Here is a 14,305-nt window from a genome sequence, read left to right on the forward strand (position 1 = left end):
CTTTGGCTGACCAAGGTGACAAACATTTCTACCAAGGGAAAGAAGGGCTAGAATGAGCTATGTGAGCTCTTTGGTTTGGAATGCTGGCTGTCTTGCGTGTGGAACTTTTTGAGCAATTTTAAAACCATTCATTACTTCAGTGAAAATGATAAAAAAAGAAATCCCATGACAGCATATAGTTGGCAGGAATCCTCTGGTCATTAATATAAGATTGGATTGTCCTTATTCACAGGGCATGTCCATTTTTCCAGGACACCAGCTGTGTACCCAGATTTTTTTAATGTGTTAATAACTTACATGGCCAGTGAGTTAGTTCATGGTCAAGGAATTGTAGAAAGCTAGGGATCCTGGAATTCTGCCACCTACTTTGGATTCTGCAGGGGTTGAATTGCAGACTTTAAACATGGGCCTTTCCATGTTACTGAGGCCTATAACATGCAAAAAAGTTCTCTTCCTCTTGAGCAAGGATTTGACCCTGAAGAGCTGCATACTTCCAGTGTATACTTTATAACAACATAAGAAAACAGGTTTCCAAGAGAGAGTGAAATATTACCATTTCTGGGCTAAAAAATGTTAACTTCATAACTGTTAAGGCCTGAAAGGACCAGCCTCTAGTCTGACCTGCGATATCAACTGCTTTCAGCCAGATTTCCCCAAGATACTTTATACTTTCCAACTCTCAGAACAGAATACTCTAAAAACAAAGGTCAGATCAGATCCTCAGCTGATAAAAAATTAACATAACTCTACTGAAGTAAATGGAGTGACACCGATTTGCATCAACTAGGGCTCTGGCCCCTATGAACAAATGGTTTTGCTCATAGTTACGATACATACGCCTTTTTTTTAAGCAAAAGCTATTTCCTACCAATTACAGTCACCACATCTTCTATAGATGCCTTTGCTTGATTATCACTCTCTGTACCAGTGGAATCAGCTGCCTTTGGTTTGTCTTGTGGAGTATTTGGTTTAATGGCTTCTTTACGTTTACATTTGTCACCAGCACTCTCTGCGTCTACCCTGCTCTTTTTGTTGTCAGCTTTGATTAGACCTTCATCATTCACTCGACGCTTACTGCTGCCTCTATGCTCAAGCTGGCAGGTCTGCTCAGGGTTCTGGGAGAACGTCCCTGATGGTTTGCTTCCTGTGCCTTTTTCACTGCCTTTACACCTGCAAGACAAAGCATTACATTACATTGGTATAAACTTAAAGCAGAATGAACTTAGAACTAAAGGTGAGAAATTCCAGGGGCACGCTGCATTTAAATAAAATTTATTTATTTTTGCTTTATTGTGTAAAGTAATAATGGTAACTAACTAGGGTAAGCTTCCTTTTGTAGAATAAAATAATCCTGACAGCAGAAAATTTCCTATTTCTGAAACAACGGCCTGAATTCTGCTGATTTCATATATGACTATCAACCACATCTTTAAAGTAGTGGGAGAACTGTCTTTGTTTACAAAGATCCTTGAGAGCTTGAACCACTTATCTCTGAAGGTCTATAAATAATGCAGCACAGAAAGAATTACAGTAAACGAGCTTATCAATTTAGTTCCCTGGGCAAGTGTCACAGTTTTATGTTATCACTTGTATTATTAGATATTGCAGTGCAATTCCAAACCAGTACACTCTCTATTCTAACCTTACTTTGGCCACAGGGTACATGGTGTGGAACATAAACATGACACAGAAGGGGAGGATGCTTCTTAAGAGATGAAGAACTGTTGAATATCCAGCTGCCCTTTCTTTGTTCCAGACCTTCTTTCTGAGCAAATGGCAAACATGTAAGACAGTACTGGTTTTGCCATGTGTGGCAGGTTGTCAATTTGGAGACAGAGACAGTCTGTTAAACCCACTTTCGTTTGGATATCGGGCTGGATTTATGACATAGCTCCCAAATAAATATTGCTAATATACTTACTTGATTTAATGCTTGAAATAAATGGCTTTCTGGAATATGGGTTTTTAAGAATAGGCTAATGTACGCTTTGGGTTTTAAATCTTACCTTTGAAGCCGTGCATCTTGTCCCTGGCTTTCTGTTGGACCCTCATCATCCTCTGCCTCATGTTCATTTTGGGAAGCAGTTGCTGATTCTTCCTCCTCTTCTCCACAGTGACCAGCATCATCCTCTTCTTCTTCCTCCTCTTGCCTTTCTTCTTCAGGGATTTGCTGTCCATCAGCCCTCTTCACACCTTCCAGGGATTCACTTTCCTTCTCTTCATCTTGCCCTGTTATCCTTTGGCTATCATCATCAACAGCAATCTCTGCTCCTTGGCTCTTTCCTGTACTGAAGGACGTTTGAACAGAGCTCTTTGTGTGTTCCTTCTGGCTTTTCAAAGCTAAATCCTCTTCCTTGTCCTTTGGCCCTTGAGATTTGGGAGAACTCCTTTGAACCAAAAAAGCACTTGCCTTTTCAGTATTTTCTTTATTGAGCATATGGACCGTTTCTTTGTGAGGGCAGGACTGGTTTTCCTGGTTGGCTCCCTCTGGAAACAATCAGAGAATACCAAGCATATTAACTAAGGACTTACGTAATTACCATGATTTCCATTACTTACTGAGTAGGCACCTGCTTTTCTCCTCCACTTTCCGAGGTCAATGGAAATGTTTTCTAAGCAATAGTAATGGTCATGAGCTTTCAAGCAAGTATATATTTTTTTAAAACCCATTATATAAAACATCTATAGATTCTTGGCCTTCAGATGCAGCCCTTTCAGATATTTTTCTTACTTAAACTCACGGTGAACTAAGTCTAAATTAATAAAATATTCAAGCAAAGGCACCTTCTTGGAAAGTTTATGACCATGTACAAAGGCAAGGTAACACATAATGCACTGAAAGTAATAGAGTAAATAAACCTTCAGTGTCTAGGTGCCGACTGGGCAACCCTTTCTCATGTTGGTGAGCACTTGTTCACAAGATTAGCCCCAATGATTTCAGCCAGACTACTCATATGAGTAAGTGCTTACCTGTATGAGTAAGTAAGGGTTCCACAACTGAGCCCTTAGACACTATACAGAGTGAAAGCTCTAACCTGTGGAATCAGGTGGTTTCTTCTTTTTTATAGACTTTGTTCCCTTCGCACTTAAACATGACTTCTCCTTTTCTTTCTGATCCCCAATGGCCTGTAGGAATGCAAGCAATACATTAGTCACTGTGCACAACATTCACATTGCACTGTTATTTGCAAAACTGCATTCCCTCTTTTGAACCAAACCAAACATTTTGCATGGATTAATTCAAAATCTACCTTTAAGTGTTATTGACAGTACTCATGGTGTATCTCAGTTTTAGGTGCCATCGACCTGATTCTGTTTGTACCAATGTAAATCAGGAGTAACTCACTGGATTGAAATCAATGGAGTTACACTAATGGAAAAATAGCATAGAAAAAATCAGAATCAAGCCTCATGGGCTGACAAATAATCTACAAGAAAAATAACTTACCAGCTTTTAAAAATTAGGTTGATTAGTCTAAAACAAAGTTTATATTTATTGTGCTGGTAAAATATTCAGTAATAGCCTTACTGATAGATTTGAAATAGATTTGTGCTGTTAAACAACATCTGGTAACTTCTGTAGATGCATCCGATGAAGTGAGCTGTAGCTCACGAAAGCTTATGCTCAAATAAATTGGTTAGTCTCTAAGGTGCCACAAGTACTCCTTTTCTTTTTGCGAATACAGACTAACATGGCTGCTACTGTGAATTCTGTAGATGAGAGAGACAAGCTTCCAAGCCACACAGAGCTCTTCTTCAGGTCTTCTTCAGCAGACACGAAGAAGAGCTCTGTGTGGCTCGAAAGCTTGTCTCTCTCACCAACAGAAGTTGGTCCAATAAAAGATATTACCACACCTTGTCTCTCTAGTATCCTCGGACTAACATGGCTATAACTACACTACATACAACATCTGGTAACAGCATTTTTAATAATTTATTGCAAGCTGATAAAACAGTTACCAGGAATCAAAGGATATAAAACCCTAATCTTAGCTTTGTAGCCTACTATGTCTATATTCTACAGTGTTATACTGACATCTAGAGGAGTTTTGTACTGAACAGACATCCCATAAAACTTAACTATTATTGTTACATTTACAGCTATGTAATAATATATCTATGGAATTTGTTCATTGTCTTTTTCTTTAAATATTCTTAATGTATGAGTAAAATGGTAACATTACGATCTGTGACATAAATGATTCATCAATATTCCATTTTTCTCTAGCTCCCTCCTAACCTCTTCATAGTAAAAATGAAATGTATATATTGTTAATCATAGAAATGGGTCCAAAAAGGTGTAAATCATTAGATACTTCCAAGTAACTTTCAGAAGGATTTCTTCCAGATTAGGCTGTTACTCTGACTCTTTCTCTTTGAATCACCCACTAAAATAGCTTGATACCTATTTCTGCTGAGTATACTGGACCATTTGCCTTATTCATGCAAGTAATCCTACTGTTTACTCATGGGAGTCAAATGAGCATGACTTGATGCCAGAACTATATACACTCCCTGGTTGCTTCTTTATAGGATGTTTTTTATATACAAAACTAAATAGAACTATGCAGATAACAGGAATCAAATGAAAACTACATGTACTCTCTACAGCTACTGTATCTAAAGCATACTGAACTCGACAGGAAACGAAGAGAAATAATAAAAAAAGAAATTGTATGAAAGGAGTTGGAAATGGTGAGATACAGAGTTTGCATCTACAGCTAGCCTGGCTATTACAAAAAATCCCTATCCATAACAGACAGGGAATCTGTGCTGTAAGAACTGTGACTGGCAACTGTTTTGAATACAGTTGTTCCTAGCAGCATTCAAGCTATAACATGAAGCTATAAATATGAGCACATAACTCCCCCCCAAAAACAAGCTAGAGCCTTGTCAGCTAAGATGCTCAATGAACCTAAATCTAAGAATGCTCCATGAACCTAAATTCTGAAGTGATCATAAAGAATTGGTCATTGCTTGCTTTGGTTTTCCGCTCTGCAATGAAAAGTGCTAAAAGAGGTAGGGCAAAACCTTCGACCGAGAAGTTAATGCAATTACTAATGCACTCTGATTCCTGTAAGTATGCCCTCCCGGCAATGTTGATGAGGACACTGACTATAATCAAATATAGTCAGCTGGGCAAATAACCATGCAAGTGGACTTCAAGAACTTTTGTACATGGAGCCAAATTTCATTTCTGCTTCCAAAAATAATTGCAGGTATACAGTGCTTTCTCACTAAATATTCTTGCAGTCTGCAGGTGTGAAAAATGGAAGGCAGCTTTTGAAAATCTGCCTGGTAGAGATTTGGATGATGCTGAGTATCTGCAACTGCTTGACAGCTCCATAAATCACTACAGTATTTATTCAGACATAGTTTTTGAAAGCTTATATTTTAGCAGGGGTTGAGGAGCTCATGCTCATTTAAGTGAAAAAACTAATCCAGCTGGTACAAAATGAAATAGGTTGAAGCATTTACTTGCATCCTTCAGACTCAGTAAGTATCGGTTGTTTGTGACCAATAAGTGGCACATTGTAAGGCCACTAGGATGAAGTACAATTAATGCCACGACTGGAAGTATGAGAGAGAGTACGCATAGTACGTACGGGAAGTTAAGCTGTACACTTGAGGTTTTTGCCATTACAGGTAGATTGTGCCTTGTGTTTGACTTGTCAAATCTTAGCTTAGGGGTAAAAATATGAACTTTCAGTCATCGCTTTTTCTCAAAGGGCCAGATTGTGCCTGGCTCCTTTAGAGCTGGCTGGGACCGGGGGAGTAGATGGAGTGTCCTTCAAAAAGGGTGGACCAGTTAGGGTGGCCAGGTGTCCGGTTTTCGACTGGAAAGTCCGGTTGAAAAGGAGACCTGACAGTCAGATCTACTTATTGGACACCCAAAGCCCGGTTACTGCGGCCAGGGGAGGCAAGGAGGCACTGAGTTATCACTCGTGCCAGCCCCTACTGAGCCAGGGCCAGCTCCTACCTGCATCAGGCAGCTGCAGCTCCCAATCCTGGCTCTGCAGGCGATGGGGGAGAGGGGAAAAGCAGTGAATGACAGACGGAGGGGGAAAGAGGAGTGAATGGGGGGCAGGGCCTCAGGGGCAAGGGGCAATGGCAGGGGCAGGGCCTTGGGGGAAGAGGTGGGGCAGGGGCGGGGCGTCAGGGGTAAGAGGCGGGGTAGGGGAGACTCCAGCAGGTGTGCCCAGTTTTTAAATATTACAAAGTTGGCAACCCTAGGACTAGTGGCTGTATTCTGTGGGAGCTGCAGGAAGCCCTGCACTTTTCTGAGGCACAAGTTCTTATTGGGAGTGTGACTCCTCTGCAACCCAAGGCAGAGCAATGCCTTAACATTGGGATTTTCAAAGGAGAGGGAATTAGCCGACCGATTCTCTTTGAATTGGAATAGGATCTGAACATCTAACTCCGTTAGACTCCTTTGAAAATGTCACCCTAAAGGCACAACTCATTCCTCTGCAATACCCAAAATGTAATTGCTACTGTACTATGGATACCTATGGATCCTTTTTGCCCCATGAGATACTGCTTCCTGAGCTGTTAAGAGTGCTTCTAAGGATCCCTTTAATCCAAACCCTTACAGGGAGGTTTTAGCCTTTCATTTGGGTGATTTCTTCTCTCACAATTTCTAAAATTATAGGAAACAATTTTCTTAGTCTTGGGTTTCTACAGTCTAAAGCATCTCAGACTGGCATGGAAATTATGCAAACAATTAAAAAAAAAAGAATTTATATGCACAACGAGGTTTACAGCATCATCTGTTCCCCCCATCCACGGGAGGCCAAAGCTTCCAATGCTGTTTTCATTCTTCATCCAGAATTGCCCCAAAGGGAAATATTAAAGGTTACATTTTGTGTGCTTAAAAATATGCACAAGCAAAAAGGTGTGTGCATGAACACAAGTTGGGGTTATGCGGATAAAAAAACATTTTCCAGGCATAAACTTGTGCTTCCAACATCCACCATGTTCAGACTCCATGCAACACAGACAGAGTAAGAGCATATGTAATGGCAGCAGAATAACATGGTAGCAGAATAAAGACTCTTTATAAACCTACAGTATGGACTGATGCATAAGACTATTTTCAGAAACTATTCAGAGTTGCATTAGAAACTACGTGATGAAAAAAATCTTAGTAATTAGGCGTAAAGCAATCATAAAAGATATAAATATGTATTTTAAAAGCAATTTCAGATTCAGTCAGAAATTAATGTAATGCTTTTTATGAACATCTGACTCCTTTTTAATGAGCTGTGCTGTACTTAAATTCTTTCTTTATACTGCACCAGGGCTAACTTTGGAATGTTTTTCTATCTAACTTTCAACTTTTCTTATTCACCTAATAAAATCCTTTGATTTTCTTCCCACTGCAGGCAACCTTATAATAAATGGCTTCATGAAGCAGCCCTAAGGTTTTAATTAGATCTCCTTTGTGACTCCATCACATTTCTTCTGATGCCAAAAGGTACTATTTCGTTGCTTCAGTTTGATCCCATTCAACAGGTTGTAATATATAGAAATTTGCATATGCAAAAATACATTTTCTATTCATTGACTCATAGGCTTATAGACTTTGATGTCAGAAGGGATGATCATGATCATCCAGTCTGACCTCTTGCATATTGCAGGCCACAGAACCTCACCCACTCAGTTCTGTAGTAGGCCTATTACTAAGGCTACGATTTAGTCACACGTATTTTTAGTGAAAGTCATGGACAGGTCACAGGCAATAAACCAAAATTCATGGCTGTGACCTGTCCATGACTTTCACTAAAAATACGTGTGACTAAATCTTGGGGAGCCGTTGCTGGAGGGAAGCCGGGGGGCTGCTGCTGTGGGGGATTGGGGGGGGGCGGGCTGGGTGGGTTGGGCTGGGGCCAGCAGCTCAGGCCGCCCGGGGATCGCTGCTGTGGGTTGTGACAGTGGCTGCTCCAGCTGCCACAGGAACGGCTGCTCCGGCGGTCCCCAGGGCCAGCCACACAGGCTGCTGCTCAGGCAGTTCCGGGGCCAGCTGCCCAGGGACCACTGTTCCCTCTAATTTTTCCCACTCATGTGTGGAATGAATTTTGTTATATGCAACAATATGGCGGTGATGGGGCTGAGGGGTTCAGAATGTCGGAGGGGGCTCAGAGCTGGGGCAGAGGGTTGGGGTGCAGGGCTGTGAGGGCTCCGGCTGGGGGTGTGGGCTCTGGGGATGAGGGGCTCAGGGCTGGGGCAGAGGGTTGAGGTGAGGGCTCCGGCTGGAGGTGCAGGCTCTGGGGTGGGGGAATGAGGGGCTCAGGGCTGGGGCAGTGGGTTGGGATGTGGGAGGGGGAGGGCTCTGGCTGGGTGCGGGGAGGGGCTGAGGATGAGGGGTATGGGGTGCAGGCTGCCCTGCGGCTACAGCGGGGAGAGAGGACTCCCCCTGGGGCTGAGTTGAGGCCAGGGGAGAAATGCCCCTCCCCCAGTCATGGCAGGTCCCGGCCGGGCGGGTTCCCTGAGCACTTGCGCGGCACTAAATAGGCTGCTGCGCAGTTTACAGGGAACTTAGCTGGGGACCACCTGAGCAGCAGCTGGTGCGGCTGGCCCCGGGTACTGCCTGAGCAGCGGCTGGTGCAGCTGGCCCTGGGGCTGCTCCAGCAGCGGCTGCAGAGCTGCTCCAGCAGCAATTGGTGTGGTTGTTCCCTGGGCCACCTGAGCAGCTGGCCCTGGAGACAGCTACTTGGGTGGCCCTGGGGTCAGCCATATTGGCCGCTGCAGAAGTCACAGAGGTTGCAGAAAGTCACAGAATCAGTTACTTCCATGACCTCCATGACAAACATGGAGCCTAACCTCTGGCTGAGTTACTGAAGTCCTCAAATCTTGACTTACAGACTTCAAATTACAGAGAGGCCACCATTTACTCTAGTTCAAATCAGCAAGTGACCATGTCCCATGCTGCAGAGGAAGGAGAAACCCCCAGGGTCTCTGCCAATCTGATCTGGGGAAAAATTCCTTCTCAACCCCAAATATGGTGATCAGTTAGACCGTGAGTATGTGGGCAAGACCCACCAGCCAGACACCTTGGAAAGAATTCTCTGTAGTGACTCAGAGTGCTACCCATCTAGTGTCCCATCTCCAACTGTTGGAGATATTTCCTAATAACAGTAACAGATGGACGTCATTAGTGTCTGTGTTAGGGATGTCCAAGATAGTTCACATAGATTTATTAGGATTGGCTATCCAGCTTTTATGTAAGAGCTGAACATTACCCAGGAATAGACATGATTGAGTTACTTGATCTGTGAGATGACACTGAGTACATGAGCCAGTCATTATCACCCAGTGCTATGTCATGGATTTTACTACATAAGCACTGGTATGTAGGCCACTCTCTACATGTACATATTTCTATATACAACAACTTGTTGTATGTGACTGAATCCTCAATATACTAACTTTTGGAATCAGAATATATGTAATGCCTTCTTTTCCTGAGAAAGTATTTGGCTCCATAACTCTCTATCTATCCTGGAACAGCTGGAATCCACTCTCTCCACTTCAATTTCCCTCCTCAAAGCACTCTTTGTCTGCAAAGACAGGCAGTGTTAAATGACCTGTGAATGAAATTCTGATACTTATTATATACATGAAACAAAACACACACACTCCACTGTCATATGGTAAATCTGCTTCCATGTCTGATAGCACTCAGTGTAACTGAATAATTATTTATTGCTTGTCTGCAAAGGCCGTAAGCACCTAGATGCAGAAATCTTCTCTCTTCCATGTTCTTCATACTGCTGAGTGCACTCTCAAATAAATAATTATTCTGTATATGCTAATTTCAAGTCATAACATCTATTCAGCCATATCAAAGAATGTAAAGTATGATTCCATATTAGAATATACATGAGAATGCATACGTGGCCAAAAGCCCTGAAATAACTTGGCAACAACGACAGAATTTACTAGGAAATTTGCATTAAGCCACCCATCACATACCAAGAATTTACAAGAAAATGTGCATCAAGCCACCCATCACATACCAAGAAATCTTGGAATGCATTTCACTGTATTCAAGCTTAAAGAACAAAAAATCAAGAGGATAGAAACAGCAAATATATGAGTAAACAAATATATCTCAGTCCATCAAAACTAAAATGATGCTCCTCACTTGTTATTAAAAGATATTAGTTCAGCAGTGCAGTGCACTTCTAATACTGTCACAGTAAAACCACAGTTGGAACCATGCCTAAATATAGCCCCAATACCTCAAGAAGGAGGGTAGCAATCAGGATGGGAGATCAAAGACAGCCTATGGGAAAATGAGGGCTCTTAGTAAATTTTTCAACATGCAAAGCTAACAGCTGGCTCTAAAATACTATATGTAAAGACTATTTTACTGTGAAACTCTAATTTAGAAACATGCAGGGTGGAACTGGCACTTTGCAAGACAGCCCTCATCAAGGGTAGTGCATAGCTACACTGCCCCAGGGGCGGGGTTGGGACCGAACTATGACTGAGAGTCACGGTTCAGTCATTACTTCCCCTTTGCTCCCTTTGAACCAGACTTTTTCTTCCACAGCTTACCTCTCCCAATGCACAGGCTCAGCTATGTTGCGTGATGAGTGAAGCCAAGGCTCTGTCCACTTCTTGCTCCTGCCTGCCCACTTCCCATCCACCTGTATGGTAGAGGGAGTAGCTATCCAGTGGCAACTGCTCTTCTCCCTTCCGTTCCCTCCTCTGCTGGGAAGGATCTCTAGCAAAGTGAGTAGCCTGCATATGGGAGTAAAGGGGTTCTTAATGCCCTCTTATTCCCTGTGTAGGTGTCCAGGCTCACAATCTGAGTCTGTAGTCTGTAACATGCACTCGGATATATTAAAAGAAGCACAACACAACTTATTTGTAATAATAATAATGAACTGCTTTTAAACATTTTGATTTTCGCCATGAACACTAGTCGCTATCACTTCAGAGAGCAGTCATCTGTAGATGGATTTTAAAAGTAGTTGATGAAGATACTTCTAATGGCAATAGTACAGAAACAGCAGCCACTGGAATCAGTGGATACTGACCTTTGCTATAACCTGAGTATTAACCATGTGTAACCCTCACCTATGTCAGGTGACTGGGACTAGGAAATAAACCAATCTATTACCATCACTTGTGTGTGTCAGACCTTTATTACAAACACCTCGGTATATCACTATTTGCATGGGCCCATCAGCTGCATGTGTACCTAAATCAGATCATGAAGAACTTGCTCTGTACAATACTCCAGAATTATCGACAGAAGGGCTTATTTTCCCCTGTGGACTGCAACTTTGTCACAGCTTAGGTTGGAGAGGATAGAGGAGAAGAGATCCATCCTGAAGGCCAAGCAATAGTGGCCCTTTTTGTAGAGTAGTATAAATAACATTGAGTTTCACCTGTCAGACCATCTCAGGCAATCTTTTGCTACAAGAGCAATTAAGCAGCTGGCCTTGTCAGAAGATATTTCTCAGCTTTACTGATTCATCTGAGTCAAGCATGCATTGTCATGCATGGCAGGTATGTCCAGACTTCTCCATGCACTGTTTTAGGGGAAAGCTTTCCGTCGGGACTTTTCCAAATGGTTACAGACTTCAAAACCATCCCCTACATCTTTGATGATTCCTTTTAACTGGATTTCCACACACAGCCTGGCTTCCTAATTACGCACTTTATTTTATGAGCAAAGGGTTTTTTGTTTGTTTGTTTGTTTTTAAAGATCTGGGATTTCTTTATTTTCCCTATGTAGAAACACTTTTTCCTGCAGCACCTTGTCATGAGGGCAACAAAACTCTGAATGGAATGTGCTTGGAATGGCCCCAGGGTCCACTGAGGCTGCTGCGCAGCCAGTCTTTGCTCCTCATCAGTAGTGTGTTTGTGCAGGACGAGGGATGTTGCCAGAATGACACCAAATTAATTTAACTCAGAGAAACTACTCTCGTCATTCAAAGACAGGATGGTAGAGACCCAGCAATGAACTAAAATTCTATTGACAATCCAAAGAAAGACGGACATATTGAATGAAATATTCAAATGTATTATAAATTACATATAAAGAACTAGCTCACTCCCAGGTGGGCTGTCACCTGAGAACTGGTTAATTTCTAAAACCTGGTGACCTGCAAAAGGAGGATTTCCCACCCCTGTGAGGGGGAGCAGATCAGGACTCTTCCTAGCCCAAGTCCATCCTGCCCCTACTTCCTCAATTCCAGGAGCCCTCTCTTTCCCACCTGCCCACTCTCCTGACATAACCTGTCTCCTTTCATCACAGTTCCCAGCTGCCTCTTATCTCAGAAGGTCATTCTAGGCTTGAGGAAGAGTCATAATGGACCCCAAAAATGGTGTCCATTTTCTTAGTGTGCTATAAATTATTGCACAGCAATGCATCACAAAAACGTAGAGAAATGAGCTCATGATCTATCTCAGGGCCAGCCCACAACATTTTGGCACCTGAGGCGGGGAGCTCAAATGACACCCCCATGCCCCCTCGCTTGGGCCAAAACTTTGAAAGGTCTCAATTCTGCCCTCTTCCTGTTCTACTCTGCTACCTACCCCAGTAAAGAAGAACTAACAACTTAAAATGCCTTGTTCAAAAATTTTAAGTAACACTTAACTTTCAAACACCTGAACAGCACATGTAACTTTTCTTGTCTGCAGAGTAAACACTGGCATTTTTATCTTTTTTTGATTCATAATCAAAGTGGTGCTTTCCATGCCTTCTTGGTTGCAAAGATTTGAACTGCTTCCTGCTGAAGGTCCACACTCTGGGCCAGCTCATACTCTACTGAGATGGTTGCAAGGCCGACCAGCCTCTCCTGTGTCATTGTGGAGCGTAGATGTGTTTTTATTAACTTCAGCTTGGAGAAGCTGCGTTCTCCACTGGCAACTGTTACAGGAAGTGTTAGAAGTTTGTGCAGAGCAACAAAAGCGTTTGGAAAGAGGGTGGTCCTCTTATTTGTGCACATATATTCCAGAACAGCCTTTGGAGTTGATTCTGCTGAAATGTATCTTGAAAGGGCTTTCAGTTCATCACCTAAATCACTCGCATCAATATCACACATGTCATCATGTGTCAACACTGTCTCTAGTGCCCGGCATTGTTGGTGTAGGTCTTCTTCAGGTATAGTGAGGAGTTTGGGAATATCATACAACATCCCAAATATACTGCTGTGTTCCTTGAGCTGCATGAAACGTTCTTCAACTGACTGTATTGCACAATCTAGCACCTGGTTAGAGAATTCAATTTTGCATTGTTGTTTGGGGTCTCTTATGGGATTATCCCGTGCCTCGTAATCAAAATGTCTTCTTCGGTGACTCTTGTATTCTTGAATGGGCGGGAAATTAGCTTCAGTGTGAAGTTCCTCTGCCAACTTCTGTGCACTCTTCAGAACATTTTGAAATCCCTCATCTGAGCAGTAAGACTGTAGGTATGACTTTGCTTTGTCCAGTTGTTCCATTGCTCCAGATATATCAAGGTCAACACCTTGGAGTCTCTTGCTTACAACATTTATTTCAGACAGTATGTCATGCCACAACACTAAGCCACACAGAAATTTGAAGTTATGTATGTTTCTGGTGATTCCATTTCCCTCTGCCACAGTTCCTGTCATAGCATTATCCTCCAAATTGGCAACTACGGCATCATCTATCTTCCCAATTTGGTGTTTGATAGGCTTTATCGCCTCCACTCGACTTTCCCATTGTGTGGCACTCAGAGGTTTCAGTGTCAGAGAGGATGTTGCCAGATGTTGCTTCAAAATTTGCCATTGATGAGTTGATGCAGAGAAAAAAAAATACATAGATGCTTTGAATTACATTAAAAAATTCAGCAGCGTCACTAGAAGCTCATGCTGCATCACTGACCACCAAGTTCAATGAATGAGAACTGCATGGGACAAAAAAAGCTTGAGAGATTTAACTCTCAGACACGTGTCTGCACTCCTCTGTTCTTTCTTCTCATGTTGGCACCATTATCGTAGCCCTGACCTCTCATGTCAGCTATCGCAATTCCTGTATCTTCCAGCTTTTTAAGGAGCACATTTGTCATACCAGCTCCTGGAGTATCAATGTCAATAAATTCTAGAAAATGCTCTCTGACAGTCACCATTGCAGGGACATTGTCACTAGGTTCTGTTGTTGTTACAAAACGCACCATTAAAGTAATTTGTTCCGTATGGCTGATGTCAGGTGCGCAGTCCAGAATAACAGAGTAATATCTTGCTGACTTCAGATCTGCCACAATCTTCTGTTCGACTTTTGTTGCCAGTAACTGTATGATCTCATTTTGAGTGGTTTTTCCAAC

General features: G+C 42.4%; 1 protein-coding gene across 2 annotated transcripts in view; it reads right to left on the reverse strand.

Annotated features, from left to right (window-relative positions):
* Positions 1-14,305, reverse strand: part of MYLK4 (myosin light chain kinase family member 4) — a 120,761-nt gene that overhangs the window by 16,055 nt on the left and 90,401 nt on the right. For both annotated transcript variants that reach the window (XM_074944948.1, XM_074944949.1), the window contains 3 exons: positions 3,036-3,126; positions 2,007-2,487; positions 869-1,170 (listed from right to left, as the gene is read on the reverse strand). In XM_074944948.1, coding sequence (XP_074801049.1) covers positions 869-1,170; positions 2,007-2,487; positions 3,036-3,126 — 874 coding nt within the window. The remainder of the gene's footprint in view (positions 1-868; positions 1,171-2,006; positions 2,488-3,035; positions 3,127-14,305) is intronic.

Source organism: Natator depressus, chromosome 2 (assembly GCF_965152275.1).
Source record: "Natator depressus isolate rNatDep1 chromosome 2, rNatDep2.hap1, whole genome shotgun sequence".
Lineage (NCBI taxonomy): Eukaryota > Metazoa > Chordata > Testudines > Cheloniidae > Natator > Natator depressus.